The 19,796-nt window shown below is 39.7% G+C and overlaps 1 protein-coding gene and 1 long non-coding RNA gene across 3 annotated transcripts in view; one reads left to right on the top strand and one right to left on the bottom strand.

The window, feature by feature from the left end:
- The window catches only part of ESR1 (estrogen receptor 1), a 263,766-nt gene that overhangs the window by 223,121 nt on the left and 20,849 nt on the right, over positions 1-19,796 (top strand). For both annotated transcript variants that reach the window (XM_059940977.1, XM_059940976.1), the window contains exon 6: positions 10,400-10,533. In XM_059940977.1, the coding sequence (XP_059796960.1) occupies positions 10,400-10,533 (134 nt within the window). The remainder of the gene's footprint in view (positions 1-10,399; positions 10,534-19,796) is intronic.
- Positions 10,196-18,523, bottom strand: LOC132375831 (uncharacterized). Its single transcript, XR_009506126.1, has 3 exons — positions 18,288-18,523; positions 11,850-12,031; positions 10,196-10,530 (listed from the first exon to the last, which is right to left on the bottom strand). It is a non-coding gene; the product is annotated as an uncharacterized LOC132375831 (long non-coding RNA).

Genomic DNA, 19,796 nt, shown 5'->3' with positions numbered 1-19,796 from the left:
TCCAGTGAGAAGAGGCTGAGAAGAATACACTCTCTCTGGAAGAGTGCATTATAAGCTCCTCATGGGAAAATGTGGGAGACTATTGAAAGGGGATGAGAAGAGAATTGTTAAGACTCCACTTTCTCAGTTTCTGATCTGAACTTTTGCTCACAGCAGGTGAACACAGACTCCCTCCCACACAGAGATGTCCTCCCCCGCCGGTGTGCAGTCTGTTAAGTAAACAAAGACTTTATACTGAGAAAGGAACATTTCACTATTTTGGCTATGAGTTGTTACTTTTAAAGCTTTATCCTCCAAACATTTTCCCCTCTCCTTGTTTATTTTTTCATGAGAAAGAAAATGTGCCACTTAAAAAAATTCAACTACAGGACAAGAAAAGCTCACTTCTAGATTAAGGCCACTTCTAGTTTAAGGCTCACTAGGGCTTAAGGCCAACTCACCTTTTGCTGTGATCGCCAGCTCATCCGCTCCAAGGAGCCAATATAACTTTCTTTTTTTTTTTTTTAACATCTTTATTGGAGTATAGTTTCTTTACAATGTTGTGTTAGTTTCCACTGTATAACAAAGTGTATCAGCTATATGTATACATATATCTCCATATCTCCTCCCTCTTGCATCTCCCTCTCACCCTCCCTATCCCACCCCTCTAGGTGGTCACAAAGCACCAAGCTGATCTCCCTGTGCTATGCGGCTGCTTCCTACTAGCTATCCATTTCACATTTGGTAGTGTATATATGTCAATGCTACTCTCTCACTTCGTCCCAGCTTACCCTTCCCCCTCCCCATGTTGTCAAGTCCATTCTCTACGTCTGCGTGTTTATTCCTGTCCTGCCCCTAGGTTCTTCAGAACCTTTTTTTTTTTTTTTTTAGATTCCATATATATGAGTTAGCATATGATATTTGTTTTTCTCTTTCTTACTTATTTCACTCTGTATGACAGACTCTAGGTCCATCCACCTCACTACAAATAACTCAATTTCGTTTCCTTTTATGGCTGAGTAATATTCCATTGTATATATGTGCCACATCTTCTTCATCCATTCATCTGTCGATGGACACCTAGGTTGCTTCCATGTCCTGGCTATTGTAAATAGTGCTGCAATGAACATTGTGGTTCATGACTTCTTTTGAATTATGTTTTTTTCAGGATATATGCCCAGTAGTGGGATTGCTGGGTCATATGGTAGTTCTATTTTTAGTTTTTTAAGGAACCTCCCTACAGTTCTCCATAGTGGCTGTATCAATTTACATTCCCACCAACAATGCAAGATGGTTCCTTTTCTCCACACCGTCTCCAGCATTTATTGTTTGTAGATTTTTTGATGATGGCCATTCTGACCAGTGTGAGGTGATACCTCATTGTAGTTTTGATTTGCATTTCTCTAATAATTAGTGATGTTGAGCATCCTTTCACGTGTTTGTTGGCAATCTGTATATCTTCTTTGGAGAAATGTTTATTTAGATTTTCTGCCCATTTTTGGATTGGGTTGTTTGTTTTTTTGATATTGAGCTACATGAGCTGCTTGTATATTTTGGAAATTAATCCTTTGTCAGTTGCTTCATTTGCAATATTTTCTCCCATTCTGAAGGTTGTCTTTTCGTCTTGTTTATGGTTTCCTTTGCTGTGCAATACCTTTTAAGTTTCATTAGGTCCCATTTGTTTATTTTTGTTTTTATTTCCATTTCTCTAGGAGGTGGATCAAAAAGGATCTTGCTGTGATGTATGTCATAGAGTGTTCTGCCTATGTTTTCCTCTAAGAGTTTTATAGTGTCCGGCCTTACATTTAGGTCTTTAATCCATTTTGAGTTTTTGTGTGTGTGTGGGTATGGTGTTAGGCAGTGTTCTAATTTCATTCTTTTCCATGTAGCTGTCCAGTTTTCCTAGCAGCATTTATTGAAGAGGCTGTCTTTTCTCCATTGTATATTCTTGCCTCCTTTATCAAAGATAAGGTGACCATATGTACGTGGATTTATCTCTGGGCTTTCTATCCTGTTCCATTGATCTATATTTCTGTTTTTGTGCCAGTACCATATTGTCTTGATTACTGTAGCTTTGTAGTATTGTCTGAAGTCAGGGAGCCTGATTTCTCCAGCTCCGTTTTTTTTCTCAAGATTGCTTTGGCTATTAGGGGTCTTTTGTGTTTCCATGCAAATTGTGAAATTTTTTGTTCTAGTTCTGTGAAAAATGCCATTGGTAGTTTGATAAGGATTGCACTGAATCTGTGGATTGCTTTTATTCCTAGGTATGTTATTCTTTTTGTTGCAATGGTACATGGGAGTGTTTCCTTAATTTCTCTTTCAGATTTTTCATCATTAGTGTATCGGAATGCAAGAGATTTCTGTGCATTAATTTTGTATCTTGCTACTTTACCAGATTCATTGATTAGCTCTAGTAGTTTTCTGGTAGCAGCTTTAGGATTCTCTATGTATAGTATCATGTCATCTGCAAACAGTGACAGCTTTACTTCTTCTTTTCTGATTTGGATTCCTTTTATTTCTGTTTCTTCTCTGATTGCTGTGGCTAAAAGTTCCAAAACTATGTTGAATAATAGTGGTGAGAGTGGGCATCCTTCTCTTGTTCCAGATTTTAGAGGAAATGGTTTCAGTTTTTCACCATATGAGAACGATGTTGGCTGTGGGCTTGTCATATATGGCCTTTGTTATGTTGAGGTAAGTTCCCTATGCCTACTTTCTGGAGAGTTTTTATGATAAATGGGTGTTGAATTTTGTCAAAAGCTTTTTCTGCATCTACTGAGATTATCAAATGGTTTATATCCTTCTGTTTGTTAATATGGTGTATCACATTCATTGATTTGCATATATCGAAGAATCCTTGCATTCCTGGGATAAACCCCACTTCATCATGGTGTATGATCCTTTTAATGTGCTGTTGGATTCTGTTTGCTAGTATTTCGTTGAGGATTTTTGCATCTATATTCATCAGTGATACTGGTCTGTAGTTTTCTTTTTTTGTGACATCTTTGTCTGGTTTTGGTATCAGGGTGATGGTGGCCTCATAGAATGAATTTGGGAGTGTTCCTCCCTCTGCTATGTTTTAGAAGAGTTTGAGAAGGATAGGTATTAGCTCTTCTCTAAATGTTTGATAGAATTCACCTGTGAAGCTATCTGGTCCTGGGCTTTTGTTTGTTGGAAGATTTTTAATCACAGTTTCAATTTCAGTCCTTGTGATTGGTCTGTTTATATTTTCTGTTTCTTCCTGGTTCAGTCTCTGAAGGTTGTGCTTTTCTAAGAATTTGTCCATTTCTTCCAGGTTGTCCATTTTATTGGCATATAGTTGCTTGTATTAATCCCTCACGATTCTTTGTATTTCTGCAGGGTCAGTTGTTACTTCTCCTTTTTCATTTCTATTTCTGTTGATTTGAGACTTCTCCCTTTTTTGCTTGATGAGGCTGGCTAGTGGTTTATCAATTTTGTTTATCTTCTCAAAGAACCAGCTTTTACTTTTATTGATTTCTGCTGTTGTTTCCTTCATTTCTTTTTCATTTATTTCTGATCTGATTTCTATGATTTCTTTCCTTCTGCTAACTTAAGGGATTTTTTGTTCTTCTTTCTCTAATTGCTTTAGGTGTAAGGTTACGTTGTTTATTTGAGATTTTTCTTGTTTCTTGAGGTAGGCTTGTATTGCTATAAACTTCCCTTTAGAACTACTTTTGCTGCATCCCATAGGTTTTGGGTCGTCGTGTTTTCATTGTCATTTGTTTCTAGACATTTTTTGATTTCCTCTTTGATTTCTTCAGTGATCTCTTGGTTATTTAGTAGTGTATTGTTTAGCCTCCATGTGTTTGTATTTTTTAGTTTTTTTCTTGTAATTGATAGCTAGTCTCATAGCATTGTGGTTGGAAAAGATACTTGATACGATTTCCATTTTCGTAAATTTACCAAGGCTTGATTTGTGACCCAAGGTATGATCTATCCTGGAGAATGTTCCATGAGCACTTGAGAAGAAAGTGTATTCTGTTGTTTTTGGATGGAATGTCCTATAAATATCAATTAAGTGCATCTTGTTTAATGTGTCATTTAAAGCTTGTGTTTCCTTATTTATTTTCATTTTGGATGATCTGTCCATTGGTGAAAGTGGGGTGTTAAAGTCACCTATTATTATTGTGTTAAACTGTCTATTTCCCCTTTTATGGCTGTTAGCATTTGCCTTATGTATTGAGGTGCTCCTATGTTAGGTGCATAAATATTTACAACTGTTATATCTTCTTCTTGGATTGATCCCTTGATCATTATGTAGTGTCCTTCTTTGTCTCTTGTAATAGTCTTTATTTTAAAGTCCATTATGTCTGATATGAGAATTGCTACTCCAGCTTTCTTTTGATTTCCATTTGCATGGAATATCTTTTTCCATCCCATCACTTTCAGTCTGTATGTGTCCCTAGGTCTGAAGTGGGTCTCTTGTAGACAGCATATATATAGGTCTTTTTCTTGTATCCCTTCAGCCAGTCTGTGTCTTTTGGTTGGAGCATTTAATCCATTTACATTTAAGGTAATTATCAATATGTATGTTCCTATTACCGTTTTCTTAATTGTTTTGGGTTTGTTATTGTCAGTCTTTTCTTTCTCTTGTGTTTCCTGCCTAGAGAAGTTCCTTTAGCATTTGTTGTAAAGCTGGTTTGGTGGTGCTGAATTCTCCTAACTTTTGCTTGTCTATAAACGATTTAATTTCTCCATCAAATCTGAATGAGATCCTTGCTGGGTAGAGAATATTGGTTGTAGGTTTTTCCCTTTCATCACTTTAAATATGTCCTGCCACTCCCTTCTGGCTTGCAGAGTTTCTGCTGAAAGATCAGCTGTTAACCTATGGGGATTCCCTTGTATGTTATCGGTTGCTTTTTCCTTGCTGTTTTAATATTTTTTCTTTGTATTTAATTTTTGATAGTTTGATTAATATGTCTTGGCATGTTTCTCCTTGGATTTATCCTATATGGGACTCTCTGTGCTTCCTGGACTTGACTATTTCCTTTCCCATGTTAGGGAAGTTTTCAACTATAATCTCTTCAAATATTTTCTCACACCGTTTTTTTACTCTTTTTCTTCTGGGACCCTTGTAATTCGAATGTTGGTGCATTTAGTGTTGTCCCAGAGGTCTCTTAGACGGTCTTCAATTCTTTTCATTCTTTTTTCTTTATTCTGCTCTGCCATAGTTATTTCCACTATTTTACTTCCAGGTCACTTATCCGTTCTTCTGCCTCAGTCATTCTGCTATTGATTCCTTCTAGAGAATTTTTAATTTCATTTATTGTGTTGTTCATCATTGTTTGTTTGCTCTTTAGTTCTTCCAGGTCCTTGTTAAACATTTCTTGTATTCTCTCCATACTATTTCCAGGATTTTGGATCGTCTTTACTATCATTACTATGAATTCTTTTTCAGGTAGACTGCCTATTTCCTCTTCATTAGTTTGGTCTGGTCGGTTTTTAACTTGCTCCTTCATCTGCTACATATTTCTTTGTCTTTTCATTTGTTTAACTTACTGTGTTTGGGGTCTCCTTTTCACAGGCTGCAGGTTCATAGTTCCTGTTGTTTTTGGTGTCTGCCCCCAGTAGGTAAGGTTGGTTCAGTGGCTTGTGTAGGCTTCCTGGTGGAGGGGACTGGTGCCTGTGTTCTGGTGGGTGGGGCTGCAACCGGTGGTGTGTTTTGGGGTGTCTGTGAACTTAGTATGATTTTAGACAGCCTCTCTGCTAATAGGTGGTGTTGTGTTCCTGTCTTGCTAGTTGTTTGTCATGGGGCATCCAGCACTGGAGCTTGCTGACCGTTGGTTGGAGCTGGGTCTTAGCATTGAGATGGAGATATCTGGTAGAGCTCTTGACAATTGATATTACGTGGGGTCGGGAGGTCTCTGGTGGTCGTCAGCCACACAGCTCTGAAGAAAAGGGAGAAAAAAAGAAAGAAAATAAAAATAAAAATAAAATAAAATAATTAAAATTTAAAAATTATTAAAATAAAAAAGTAATTTAAAAAAAAGAAGAGAGCAACCAAATCAATAAACATATCCACCAGTGATAACAAGTGCTAAAAACTATACTAAGATAAACATAAAAATCAGAAACAAGTCAGTTGCAGACAGACAACCCCAAGTCTACAGCTCCTCCCAAAGTCCACTGCCTCAATTTTGGGTTGATTCATTGTCTATTCAGGTATTCCACAGATGCAGGGTACATCAACTTGATTGTGGGGATATAATCTGCTGTTCCTGAGGCTGCACGGAGAGATTTCCCTTTCTCTTCTTTGTTTGCACAGCTCCTGGGGTTCAGCTTTGGTTTTGGCCCTGCCTCTGCATGTAGGTCACCCTCAGGCATCTGTTCCCTGCCCACACAGGAGAGGGTTAAAGCAGCGGCTGATTAGGGGGCTCTGGCTCACTCATGCCTGGGGGAGGGAGGGGTACAGTAGTTATAATTGGAATGCAGGATGAGCCTGCAGTGGCAGAGGCCGGTGTGACGTTTCAGCAGCCTGAAGCACACTGTGTGTTCTCCCAGGGAAGTTGTCCCTGGATCACGGGACCCTGTCAGTTGCAGGCTGCACAGGCTCCCGGTTGGGGAGGGGTGTGGATAGTGACCTGTGCTTGTACACAGGATTCTTGGTGGCTGCATCAGCAGTGTTAGTGTTTCATCCCTGTCTCTGGTGTCTGTGCTGATAGCCACGGCTCGCAGCCATCTCTGGAGCTCGTTTAGGCAGTGCTCTGCCTTCTGTGGGCAGACAGGGAAGGAATCCCCTCTCCTCACGCACCCCAAAACAATGGTCTCTTGCCTCTTAGGCAGTTCCAGACTTTTTACTGGACTCCCTCCCGGCTAGCTGTGGTGCACTAGCCCCTTCAGGCTGTGTTCACGCCGCCAACCCCAGTCCTCTCCCTGGGGTTTGACCTCTGAAGCCCGAGCCTCAGCTCCCAGCCCCCGCCCGCCCCGGCGGGCGAGCAGACAAGCCTCTCGGGCTGGTGAGTGCTGGTCGGCACCGATCCTCTGTGCAGGAATCTCTCCGCTTTGCCCTCCGCACCCCTGTGGCTGCGCTCTCCTCCATGGCTCTGAAGCTTCCCCCCACCCCCTGTCTCCGCCAGTGAAGGGGCTCCCTAGTGTGTGGAAACCTTTCCTCCCTCACAGCTCCCTCCCAGAGATGCAGGTCCCATCCCTATTCTTTTGTCTCTGTTTTTTCTTTTTTCTTTTGCCTTACCTAGGTACATGGGGATTTTCTTGCCTTCTGGGAAGTCTGAGGTCTTCTGCCTGCATTCAGTAGGTGTTCTGTAGGAGTTGTTCCACATGTAGATATATTTTTGATGTATTTGTGGGGAGGAAGGTGATCTCCACGTCTTACTCCTCTGCCATCTTGAAGGTCCCCCTTGCCAATATAGCTTTTAAAGATTCCCCTCTGCTTATGTCTAGCTCTCATGCACCTGGACTTCCACAAAGCAAAATGCACCGTGGCAATTATTTTCTGGATACTTCAGGTAAAAAGGCCAACCTCTACCCAGATATCTAGGGATTTATCAATTTATTTATCAATATGTCTGTAGCTAAGACTTAAATATGGCCCCTACAGTGTGCTACATGCCATTCTAAGCACTTTACATTAAAACTCTTTTTACCTTTATCGGAGAATTCTATGACAATTGCTTCAATATTGATGTGGGGTAAATTTGGGGAGACTGACATTAGATATAAGACTTTCTATACCTCTTCTGGGGAATGTATCCTGTTGTATTGCACTCATCTTTTTCTTGTCTGCCCCTGTTCTGGATCTCTTTATTTATTTAAAATTTTTATTGAAGTATAGTTGATATACAATGTTGTGTTAGTTTCTGGTATACAGCAAAGTTATTCAGTTATATATATATATATATATATATATATATATATATATATATATTTTATATATATACATACATACACACACACACATATATATATATATATATTCTTTTTCAGGTTCTTTTGCATTATAGTTTATCACAAGATATTGAATATAGTTCCCTGTGCTATACAGTAAGATCTTGTTGTTTATTTATTTTATATATAGTAGTGTGTATCTGCTAATCCAAAACTCCTAATTTATCTCATCCCCCCCCCATCCTGATCTCTTCATTAACAAGGGCCATGGCTTTCCTCTCTGTCCCCTAATGTTAGCACAAAGCCTGATATATAAGGGGCCCTCAATAAATCTTTTTGAATGAATTAAAGTAGAGCAAGAAAGGAAGACAAAGAAAATTTTATTGTTGGAATACTTTCCTTTGGTTGGTAGGCAGTGTGCTTTGACTTAACAGGTCTGAGTCCTAACTTCCTCATTTGGAAAATAGGGAAAATAATACTAACCTTAAAGGGCAGTTGTAAGAAGTAAATGAATTTATAAAAAGTACCTAGCATATTTTAAGTCACTGTGAAAAAAGATGGCTTATTCCATAAATGGTGTTAAGAAAACTAAGTAGCTGCCTGGAAAAATACGAAGCTGAATCCCTGTCTCACATCTTACACCAAAGTAAATCTCAAATGATGATTGCACAACTCTGTAAATATACTAAAATCCATTGAATTGTACACTTTAAATGAGTGAATGATATGATATGATATTATATCTCAATAAAGTTGTTATAAAAATAAATCCCAGAAGATCAAAGATTTAAGTGTAAAAACATGGAACTGTATTAGAAGGAAACATAAGATAGTTTTTAATATGTTATTGGAAGGGAGAATGACCTTTTCAAGCAAGACATACTGTTCTAAAGCCATAAATGAAAGTTTGATAAATTTGGTTATGTAATAATTGAATATTTTGCAGAAGAAAATACTAGAAACAAAATCAAAAGAAAAATATGACAAATAGTGAGAAAATAATTAAAAGCACATAGAACAAAAGGCTAATTACTGTAATATATAAAGAGCTCTTAAGAATCAATGTGAAAATGGCCAAAAACCCAACAAAAAATATGGGCAAAGTACAAAAGCAGGCAGCTCAGAGGAAGAGCTTATACCAGTATATTCTCCTACCAACAGCCTAATGGTACAAGCTCTTTAGAAGCAATATTTGAACTATTTGTCCAAATTAAAAATACATAAGTCCTCAGATCTAGCAATTCGGCTTCTAGAAATTTATTCTATAGCTATTTATACATGTGTCTAGACATAAACATAAGTATAGTCATTGCATGAAATGTTTGTAACAGCACAATACTTGAAATCAACCTAAATGTCAACCAACAAAGAAGTGGTTAGAGAAATAATAGCATTTTGTTTAGTGAAAAACTATGCAGCTCTTTAAAACAGTTGATGAAGAACCCCAAAATATATCAATTAAAAACAAAACAAGGTGCTGGACAATGTGTTTACTGTTCATGTTTTAAATTTTTATCTATTGCACAAACATATGTTTGCATAAGCATAAAATAGTCTAGCTTCTTTCTATTCCCCCAAACCCATCATGCCCCAAATTCAGCTCATGAATAACAAGATGAATGAATTCCTTTCACATGTATTATCTCTGCATTTAATTTCTGCACCAACCCTATGGAAAAGATACTAATACTTTCTTTTGAAAATATTACATGTTTTGAAACTTTGAGTTTGCTTATTCAATAGTTGCAACTACTAATGCTAAATCCTTGATGCCAAAGCTCTGTTGTACAGGGAAAAAGCCTAAACTTCTTATATAATGATGTAGGACATCCTTCATCAACCGACATTGTCCTTCTTCCCCAGATTACTCTCCTATCTCCTGCTTCTAGCACACTGCTCCAAGTTCTTTCACACTGTTCCTCCTTTCCATGTTTAGGGCCTCTTCCAACGATGCTTTCACACCTCAGCTCAATGAAATCTTATTTACATTTTCTTAAAGTGTCAACTCAAATGCCACCCACTCGGCAAATCTTTACCTGTCATCCTAGGCAACACCAATGGTTCCAGCACAACTACAACTCATAGTTTTCCTAGTTTGTCCTGTATTTCAAAAGCATTTTATATAAGTCTATTAAAACTGATTATATTATTTCAAGGTCATGAGCATATTGAGATTAGAGGCCCTATTTTTATTCTCATTACTACCACAACTTCTAGAATATAGTAGCAGTTTGAAAAATATTTATTAGAAAAATTATTTACCTGAATTCGAATGATTTTTAATTACCTATAGGTTGAAGAACTTCGTATTCAGCATGACAGGTTTTGGGATTGAATAATACATCTCTTCTAAGAATTTGAAATGAAAATGTTTTATTGATGGAAAATCTTTCTTCATCTTGCCTTCTAGAATTCAAATGAATGTTCATGCTCCATGAAGAGAATGGGCTGTGGTTTTTTGTTACAGATTTGGAGCCAGTAAATTTTTATGAATGTGAACCTTATCATGTCTTCTGGAAGCTTTCTTGTTCTTTAATTCCTTTTTCCTGTGTTTTCATAGGAACCAGGGAAAATGTGTTGAGGGCATGGTGGAGATCTTTGACATGTTGCTGGCTACATCGTCTCGGTTCCGTATGATGAATCTCCAGGGAGAGGAGTTTGTGTGCCTCAAATCCATCATTTTGCTTAATTCTGGTGAGTGAACAACATGGGAAATTTTAATGCTGGTTACTAGAAGAAATATTTATTTGTATTTTCAACCAGGTACAAGCTACCTACTACAAAGACATAATCACAAATTGATAGAAACAATTAACACATTTAAAATAAAAAAATAAATAAAATAAAATGCCTATCTTCTTTTTAAATTACTTATGGAGGTGAAACCATGCTGGTCAAAAATGATGAATGAAAAAACAAAAATTGAACACTGAATCCAATGGCCTTTCTGTTGAAATACTTTTATCCTCTCACAGATATTGGGGTTGTTTTTATTAAAGTGGTACATGTATGTGGACATAAGTCTGTTGTTAGTTGTATATGTCAGAAAGTAAGTAGAGCGAGTGACCCTGTTAGGATAGTGTGACCAATTCTAAGTTCCAGATCATAAGCAAAGAGGCTTATTTGAGACAGACCATGTTTCTGGTCAAAATTGATTAGCTGAAAAATATAATTGGCTCAGAGATAGAAAAACCTAGTTCTAAAACTGAGGAACGTGGAATTCGGTACATTGGTCCAGCTGAAAGAGTGGTTTTCATTTGATCCATGGTGTCTAATTCAACTGTTCCCTCCTATGTATTCATTTGAGAAAGCTTAGCTGAGAGTGGCATCTGTTTTTTTTTTTTTTTTTTTTTTTTTTGGTGGTGAGGTTAGCTGTTGCATAATGAGTCACTCCAGGTCACCCAGATGGAAACTATTTCTCAGCCTGAATCAGCACCCTGACTCATCCCAGACTCCTCGGTAGTTGAGTCTAAGCACTAGATCCCCAGTCTGTACCACCTGAAGCTTAACAATGGGGTGTCATCTGCACTGTAGATGCCCTTAATCTGGACCTTAGTCCCCCAGCCTCAGGCCTACCTCATGCCGGAGACCTCATTCTCACATACAAATCACAACTGTTTGGAAGCCCTGGACCTGATTTTAGATTTAGTTTCTTACATCATTCAATACGGTCTCAAAGTTCCTAATAGCTGAACTACAGTTTGTGTTGATCCCATATGGAAAGAGTCGGCACTCCCTTGTCTTTTGAGATGTTTTGTTTCTTCCTGATGAATGCCAATCCGGATCTTCCCATATCCCCTAACAATTTTCCACTTCTCTTCCCCACCAATGCTAGTAACCTATATTGCTTAATGGTTGTCATAGTAATCATTCTCACTTAACTGATAAATGGAAATCTGTACTATTACACTAGGCAGGGACTGAATTACAGAATGAAGTTGCATGAAAAATAATGTGCTCTCTACTAAGGAAGTGATTACCGCTCCATTCAAGTTTCAGTTTCCACTCACGTGCATTGTGCTTTTCATTTGAGTCATTTGTCCTGTATGTTGAAGGGTCCAGATCCCACAATGGCTCTTTATTGGATGAGAGTTCTGGGAGCAGTGCCACTCAGCTGCACAGTGCCAGGTCCTGAACCTGCTCCTTCTTCGATGGAGGGCTGGCACACGCCGACGTCTCTCATGTGGGCAAGCTGTTAATTTCAGAGAAGGCAGGCCTGTCAAGTGCTGGGACTTTTTTCCTACCTTTACCAGGAAATAATACCCCGGACAGGAAGTGAAATTAGCTGGAGTTATAAAATCAACAAAAGGAGCTGCTCTGATCTTGGTAATCAAAAATATATCTTTCAGATCTGCAGAGTTTTTCCCTGCATTACTGGTCTGTTCCTACGGGAGGGTGTTTCTTTTCATATTATGTAATAAAAAAAGACAGGACTTTTGCCATCAAAATATTGGATTTATAGACCTAAGTTTGTTAAATCCCAGAGGAAAAACTTTAAGCCCTCACAAGAAAGTATTTATTAAAGACTGGCACCAGCATCTCCAAACAGTATTTCCCATCGCAGGATGTGGACCTCCACCTGCTGCCCCCTGACACCAGTTAAACTTTCCTGCTCTATCCTTGTTCTTTTACCTCTTTCTCAGGATCTTCTGTGAGCTCCCTTGCGCCAGGAGGGTCGGAACGCTATTTTGGAAATACAAGGCACTGTTTTACTGACAGAGTTTATAGTTGTCTTTTTCATGAGATACCAGCAGCTAGTCTTTTCTTGTAAGGATGGCACTGCTGGCTCACGAGCTGTAGCAAAACAGAAGCCATCTCTCAACCTGGGAAAAGTGAAATCGCTCTTTCCACTCCAAAAGTGAGCTCTGTTTTGGAAAAGCGGATCTGCCGCTGAGCACAGCTCCTTGTGTCTCATATTGTTCCTGAAAAACAGAATCCAAAAGGCCATGACTCCTAAACACAGTGGTGTGGCGCTCAGGGCCTTTTTCAGAGTCAAAAAGTGATCAGTCATATGAGGGTCACCACGACGATCAACAGCTTTTTCCCACAACTGGAGGTATGGACTTTTCTAAAAACCCAACCAATTCATGGCTCTGATTAGGGGCAGCTCTTCACCTGTCATGAGACAAAATACAAAGTGACTCTAATTCCTGGAATCTCTGACAGAAGCCAAGCTAGAATGACTCAGGAAACTTGCACTAGAAGATGCTTTTCTGGTCCCTGGGAAACAAGACCTCAGTGTATGGAGGAACCCTGGGTTTTGGGCTGAGCCCCTGTCAACAAAGTCTGAGAAGGGTGTGTTTACATTGGCCTTGACTTTGGGGCCGAGACACAAGGGGAGTTGAAAGGTTGTTATGAGGACCTGCTAGGAATGTCTTTCTGGAAGCCTTGAGAAGGTCTCCCAAATGCCAACATTTCCAGGGGAAGCCCTCTTCACAGCTGTTTGGGAGTGGGAGGTATTCATCATTTCTGAGACAGAATAATTTATTACTTTGTTTGCAAAAGCCTCTAATCATCCATAGGACAAATACTGTTTGTTTTTATACTCCCCATCAAAGGACAGAGGCATTGCTAGTTAATCCAAAGATGCCCTAGCCAAATCAACGCTAGTGTCAAGGCATTCTGAGAACTAGCTGGACAGGGTCCAAGGTAGGGCAAATGCGAACAGAGCAGATGAGCTCAGGGCACAGGGCTGTGAGGCAGCAGCAGTGGGAGAGGAGGATGGAGCTGGAGCTACAGAGGGGGCCCAGGGAGGAGGTTCTGTGCCAGTTTACTGTGTTCCTGCTACCCAGCGTGACTTCACTTCTTCTTTGTAATTCCAATATTTCAAATTCTTCAGGTCCAGTTCAGATCTCACCTCATTCAGGAAATCTTGCTACAACCCAAGTCCATAATGAGATTTTCTTCTCCAGACTATTTTAGTTCTTAGAGCCAGTACCTCACAATCTAGCATTTGGTCAGTTGGTGCACTGATTGCAATAATTGATTCAATAATTTCATTCATTTATTCAATAACTCGTCAGTTATGGAATTCTCATAGTGAAATTTAAGCCAAATATATGAAAATGAATGACATCGTTCTTTGGTTTTGGTTTTTCAGTGTTTTATTTTAGCCTGGATGGGTTCTTTATGTGTGTATGTCCTAATTTCCCTATAAACTATTAAATTTTTTAATTCCTCACAGCCTGTGAACTGCCAACAGGTATTAGACCATTCAGTCATTTAATAGACGCATATTTGCTGGGCATGACCAGAAGCACCTAGAAAGTCCCCATTTTTCCCGTGCTGTTCCCACCATGATGGAACATATCATCTTTTTCAGTGTACTATAGATCTAGGTAATGTCAGACTATTAATGGGAAAAAAATAATGCCCATCTCCTTGGGTTATTGTGAGATCAAGGGGAAACTGTGTATAAAGTGTCTAAAGCAGTTCCTGGAACATAGTAGGTCCTCAATCAGTGACAACTGTCATCATCACTCATGAGAATCTCTGGCTTAAACGGAGTCAGTTCATGCCTGTTTTTCAATAAAATTAAGTGCTTTTCGTTTAAAGGCCTCCCTTCCGCTAGGCTTAAAAAAATATGCAAGGACAGGAGGGTAATAATAACAATAGAGATTGTAACTGTTCTCCTGAGGCTTTGTTAATTGTGCTATTTAACTTTATTTAGAGAAATTTTAGAGCAAGATTATCTCATGGATAGTAATTGATTGTTATTTGAACCTTAGTTTTGATGGACCTTAACGAAAACTCTGTGGTGTCCGCATTCACCATCAGTTGACTCTGCCTCTTCTCATCCTCTTTCCCCACCTATGTGATCCTCATAAAGCCTTCAGAATCCACTCCCATTCAGAACACCACCCATTTAGGAAGTGTTTTTCAAGACTCGGAAAAATTCATGAGTCAAAGCTTAATACGTATAAATCTACGGTCTCTAATAAATGTTGGGTTTGGCCTTCAAAATCAATTTAATAATTATTTCTCCCCATTTTCTGAACATCTTTCTGACCACAATTCTTTATATGCCTCAGTAATTCTGAAGAGCCTCACGTACTTCACTCCCAGGTAACTTTATCCAACTGGCTCCCTGGAGAGCCTGTGAGACCCCTGACTGCAGCTCCTCTGCCCTCTGTGTTACAGTGGATCTTCTTTCCTCTCCTGACCCACAAACTAATTCCAATTACTCCAACTCTTTGCCTGCTGGATCCCGGTGTTACCATTGGCAGGCATGTTTGTTACTCCTGGAAAGCCTTCTGCTATAAAAATGTTGTACCCTTGATTACCTTTTCATCCAAAACTGATCTTCAGACAACATTTCTCTTTCAATTGATGGAGTATTAAAGAAGAATAAAGAGCCAAAACCACTGGGGCTAAAAACCCGAGGTGGAAAGTTAAAGGAAAGTAAAATGCCAGGAAGGAAGAATTATGACAACATCTCTAAAGTGTGTATCCCGGTGTTCATTTAAAGAAAAAAGGATATGGAATATCCTACAGGTGCATATACATTAAATGTAAACATAAAAATGGTACCAGCTCTTGTCTGTCACCTAGTTCTGCTTTGTTAATAATGGCATATCTTGTCATCTTGATGCCTTGATGAAACATCTGATGCGGAAGCTGGTGACATCCATTTGCTTTGTATATGTTCACCAGAGGCTGCACTCTCGTCAGAGAAGCATTTGTAATCATGATTAATTATAACAGGCTCCCATCACAAAGACTATTTCCTCTCTCGGAGCTGAATTCTTTGCTTTCTCTCTGCTAATTATTAGACAATTATTTACTGCATTGATATTTTTAAGTGTAGAAGTTAGACAATGATTCAGAGTCCTATATTTAGATGAAAGAACATTTAAAAAAACATACTGTAAATATGTTGACTGTAAACATTAAGGATCATTAATTCTTAACAGTTGAAGGTTCCTGATGGGAACAAGCCTTGGAATCTCAGATAGACACATTGTCAGGTATGCCCACTGCTGTCGCAGTGGAGAAGATTTGATTGTATTATCTCTTGAGTTCTTTATAATGCCAACCTTCCTCTCCAGGGAGCTTGCTTATTGTGGTAATTTTGAGATAAATGTCACTTGATAGTTATTAAGTGGTTCGCTGTCTTCTCACTGGCTGATGGATCCTGTAGGCAGTCGACAGCTCTTGGAGTCTTTCCTCGCTCCCACCTAATGGTGTGGCCTTAAGCCTCTTGGCCTCCGTTAATTTCTTGAACACTTAGCGCACCATGGACTTTGTCTTAGAGAGCCCAGGCATTCAAGAGAAGCAACTCTGGCACTTACCTAGGGGGTGATGGATGCCCTTTGATAAGCCACTTCCCTGAGCCTCATGTGTAAAATGGAAATAATGATACCTAACACACAGAATTGTTGTGACTATTGAAACAATGACCACCTAGTGCCTGGCACATAATAGGTGCACATAAATGTCAGTCTGTAGACTCTCCAAATACAAAAACCCTGGCACGTTTTTCTTAGCAGATGATACATAACTTCCTGCCTGGAAATTCTGAAGTGGGATTTCACGCCGGTCATTAGGGTTAAAAAAATTGCATTCTCACGGCAAAGATGCCCTTCTTGTGAGTGGAATAGTTCCAGGCACCAGACGGGGTGGACTGGGTCCTGTGTCTTCTTGCAGAGACTTCTTGGAACTTCTAAGGAACTGGGGGAACCAACCGAGTGCCTGTAACCTGGGGAAGACTCTTTGGACGGGGCAAAGGCAGGAGCCATTGGGAGCCTAGAAATCCTTGCGATGATCCTGACATTAGGAGCAGTTATCCATTCATATTCGAGAACCTCAGAGGGAGGAGAAGCTGCCCATCCTTCTATGCTCCAAGGAGCATGGACAAAGGCGGAAGCTGTCTCTTAGGTCCTGGATTCAACCACCATTTTCACCCACATTCTCTAGGGTCCAGAAATTACCTGTCCGTATTCTTAAGTTTGAATAATATACGGGACCATTAAAAAAAAGAAAAATGCCACAGACTACCCCACTGCTGACTTAAAATGCTCTTTGTATGTTGCTTAAATATGAATAATCACATTATGTAAATGAATGAGTGTAAACTCCATGTTCATAGCTCTTATATACACACAAAACCAAAACAAATTCACAAATTAAATACAGACTGAAAGGCAAACTGGTAATAATGTTTTGGCAGAAACCGAGTTGCCTTTTGCAGCCTGCTGGGGCAGATCTCTGTCTGCTAGTCTACCAAGCCTCTTGTGAGGGCCCTGCCCTCCCGCCTTGTCTGTGTCCAAAAGGATGGCAAAGCCTCTGCTTCCGTAGCGCCCTGTTTTGGCAAGAACACATCATTTATGTATTTTGTTTGCTTCTGCATTTATTTTTCTGAGATACTTAAGACATAACTGTTAGACTTGAGGCCATCATCAGCACGGGTGAAAAATATGTAACTTAGGAAACAGTCAAAGATGATATGGGGCTTCCCTGGTGGCGCAGTGGTTGAGAATCTGCCTGCCAATGCAGGGGACACGGGTTCGAGCCCTGGTCTGGGAGGATCCCACATGCCACGGAGCAACTAGGCCCGTGAGCCACAATTACTGAGCCTGCGCGTCTGGAGCCTGTGCTCCGCAACAAGAGAGGCTGCGGTAATGAGAGGCCTGCGCACCGCGATGAAGAGTGGCCCCCACTTGCCACAACTAGAGAAAGCCCTCACACAGAAACGAAGACCCAACACAGCCATAAATAAATAAATAAATAAAAAAATTAAACTTTAAAAAAAAAGAATATCACCAAACATTCCGAGAAGCAACTGGCCCTGAATCTGATCAGGGACCACTTCTAAAAAAAAAAAAAAAAAAGATGATATGGATTATTTAGATGGGTCCATCTCAATACTCCACACGTTTCCATCCTCTGGGGGGCTCTTTGAAAAAATTCTGTTGCGGGGACCCTTCCCAGAGATTCCGATATCATTAACCATGAATATCGGCATTTGTTTAAAGCTCCCACCAAGACTTCAGTCTCACCAGGACTGAGAACTCTTGATCTAACTGACACAGAACATTCTGAAATTAATGTCTTAATGATATTTTTTAGAATATTGTTAAGATAAAAGCGCACAATTTTAAAAGGCCAAGAGACAGTTTAAGGACCTTTGAGAATCCTCTTTTAATTCTCAGCAGTGTGTGGAAATTAGTTTGAAAACGACTGCTGTAGGTGATGAAATGTCTGCTAAGTTAAACTAGTTCTCTAGTACATTATAAAATGAACCATTCTGCAAACTGTGGGGAAAAACTGCTAGTTCTCAGAAAGAACATTGCCCAGCATGGGGGACAGGAAATGGAGGCCTGTCTTTCACACATTGGCTTGGGCAGGGGACACAGGCAATTAACAGATCATTTCAATGTCATGAGATAAGAGAATGTCACGATGAAGGGAAGCAGAGTGTCCGCAGAGACGGACAGCAGGGTCCTTACCTGAGCACCGATGCTTCAGCTGAGTCATTAGGGTGAGTTGGACTTGGCTGGAGTCAGAAGAAAGGCAAGAGGGAAAGTTCTGGCTCCACCATTAAACTAACAGGGTCTCATCAAGCCACTGGACCTCTCTTCACTGGTCTCCTCAACTATAAAATAGAAATAGTAATTCTAAACAGTCCTGTTAACCCAAAGGTTTGTCACGACATAACAAGATAGCTTAAAAATATGAGCTAATATCATCATTACTATTATAATCTGTTGTTTTTTTAGAGGGAAAATATTATGTGATCTAATCTCCTGCAAAGACTTTGCTGTCAAGATCTCCCTGTTCTAATCATAGGACAAGAATTACACTCAGGCCCTATATTTGGAAGGGCCATAGATGCCCTCTCTTTGCCCTCATGCCTGGCACATTGAACTATAAATCTAAATGTGTGTTGACACTTGAACTGAAGAAGACCATGAGAAAACAGCAACAAAATCCCACTAATTTCTTGAGCTCAGAAGTGAAATAAAATATTGTTTTTTAATGGGGTTTTCCTTTCCTTGCATGATACTCATTGAACAAGTAAAAGCCATATTGGAATATGTATTCTTCCTGAAACATTTAAATGGAAAGTCAGACTGTCAAGTTTTCAGTCTAAACCAAACACCCCTACACTTAGTTGGAAGACCTATTTCTGGGTGTAGCCTTTCAAGTGTGTGCCCACGGCTACATCTGACTGCTTCTCCTGGGTTGAAAGAAAGATGGAAAAACAAACTCCCTGCCTCTCCCATGGGGTCCTGGTCCTTGAGCACCACATCAGCCCCAGCCTCCTTCAGCACTTTCCCCCCGGGGATACGGCTACTTTTGTATGTTGAGGTAGCTTGAGGTTGCTTCGGTTCTATTTTCTCTGAGTTTTTACTTTATATCTACTTTTTAGGTTTTGTTTTTCTTCTGGCATATAAGACAGACAGCAATACCCCCACTGAAGAGTGATATCCATGGATTTATAAGCTACTATATGTTAGCTTAACTACCATTTATTGAGGATTTACTACTTTTCCAGGCATTAAGTGCTGGAAGGGAAAAGCTGCCTCTAGTTGCCTCATCTGTAAAATGGGAGGTAGTAGTAGTTCCTGCATACTAGTTTGCATAAAGTGAGCCATGTGGACTGCTCCCTGGACCCTAGGGATGCTCCATCAAAGTGACCCCATGGTCATACCAGTAGTGATTATAGTAGCAGTGATTAGTAAGGCAGTTTCTACCTCGGGGACCTCACGATCTTAAGATAAAGACAGATATAAAAAGAGAATTGCTCTTTTTTTTTTTTAATAGATCTTTATTGGAGTATAATTGCTTCACAATACTGTGTTAGTTTCTGTTGTACACCAAAGTGAATCAGTCATATGCATACATATGTCCCCATATCCCCTCTCTCTTGAGCCTCCCTCCCACCCTCCCTATCCCACCCCTCTAGGTCATCTCAAAGCACCGAGCTGATCTCCCTGTGCTGTGCTGCTGCTTCC

The sequence above is a fragment of the Balaenoptera ricei genome, chromosome 12 (assembly GCF_028023285.1).
Source record: "Balaenoptera ricei isolate mBalRic1 chromosome 12, mBalRic1.hap2, whole genome shotgun sequence".
NCBI classification, from domain to species: Eukaryota; Metazoa; Chordata; class Mammalia; order Artiodactyla; family Balaenopteridae; genus Balaenoptera; species Balaenoptera ricei.
Note: the sequence above shows the minus strand (reverse complement) of the source record. Positions and strands in the feature narration are given on the sequence as shown.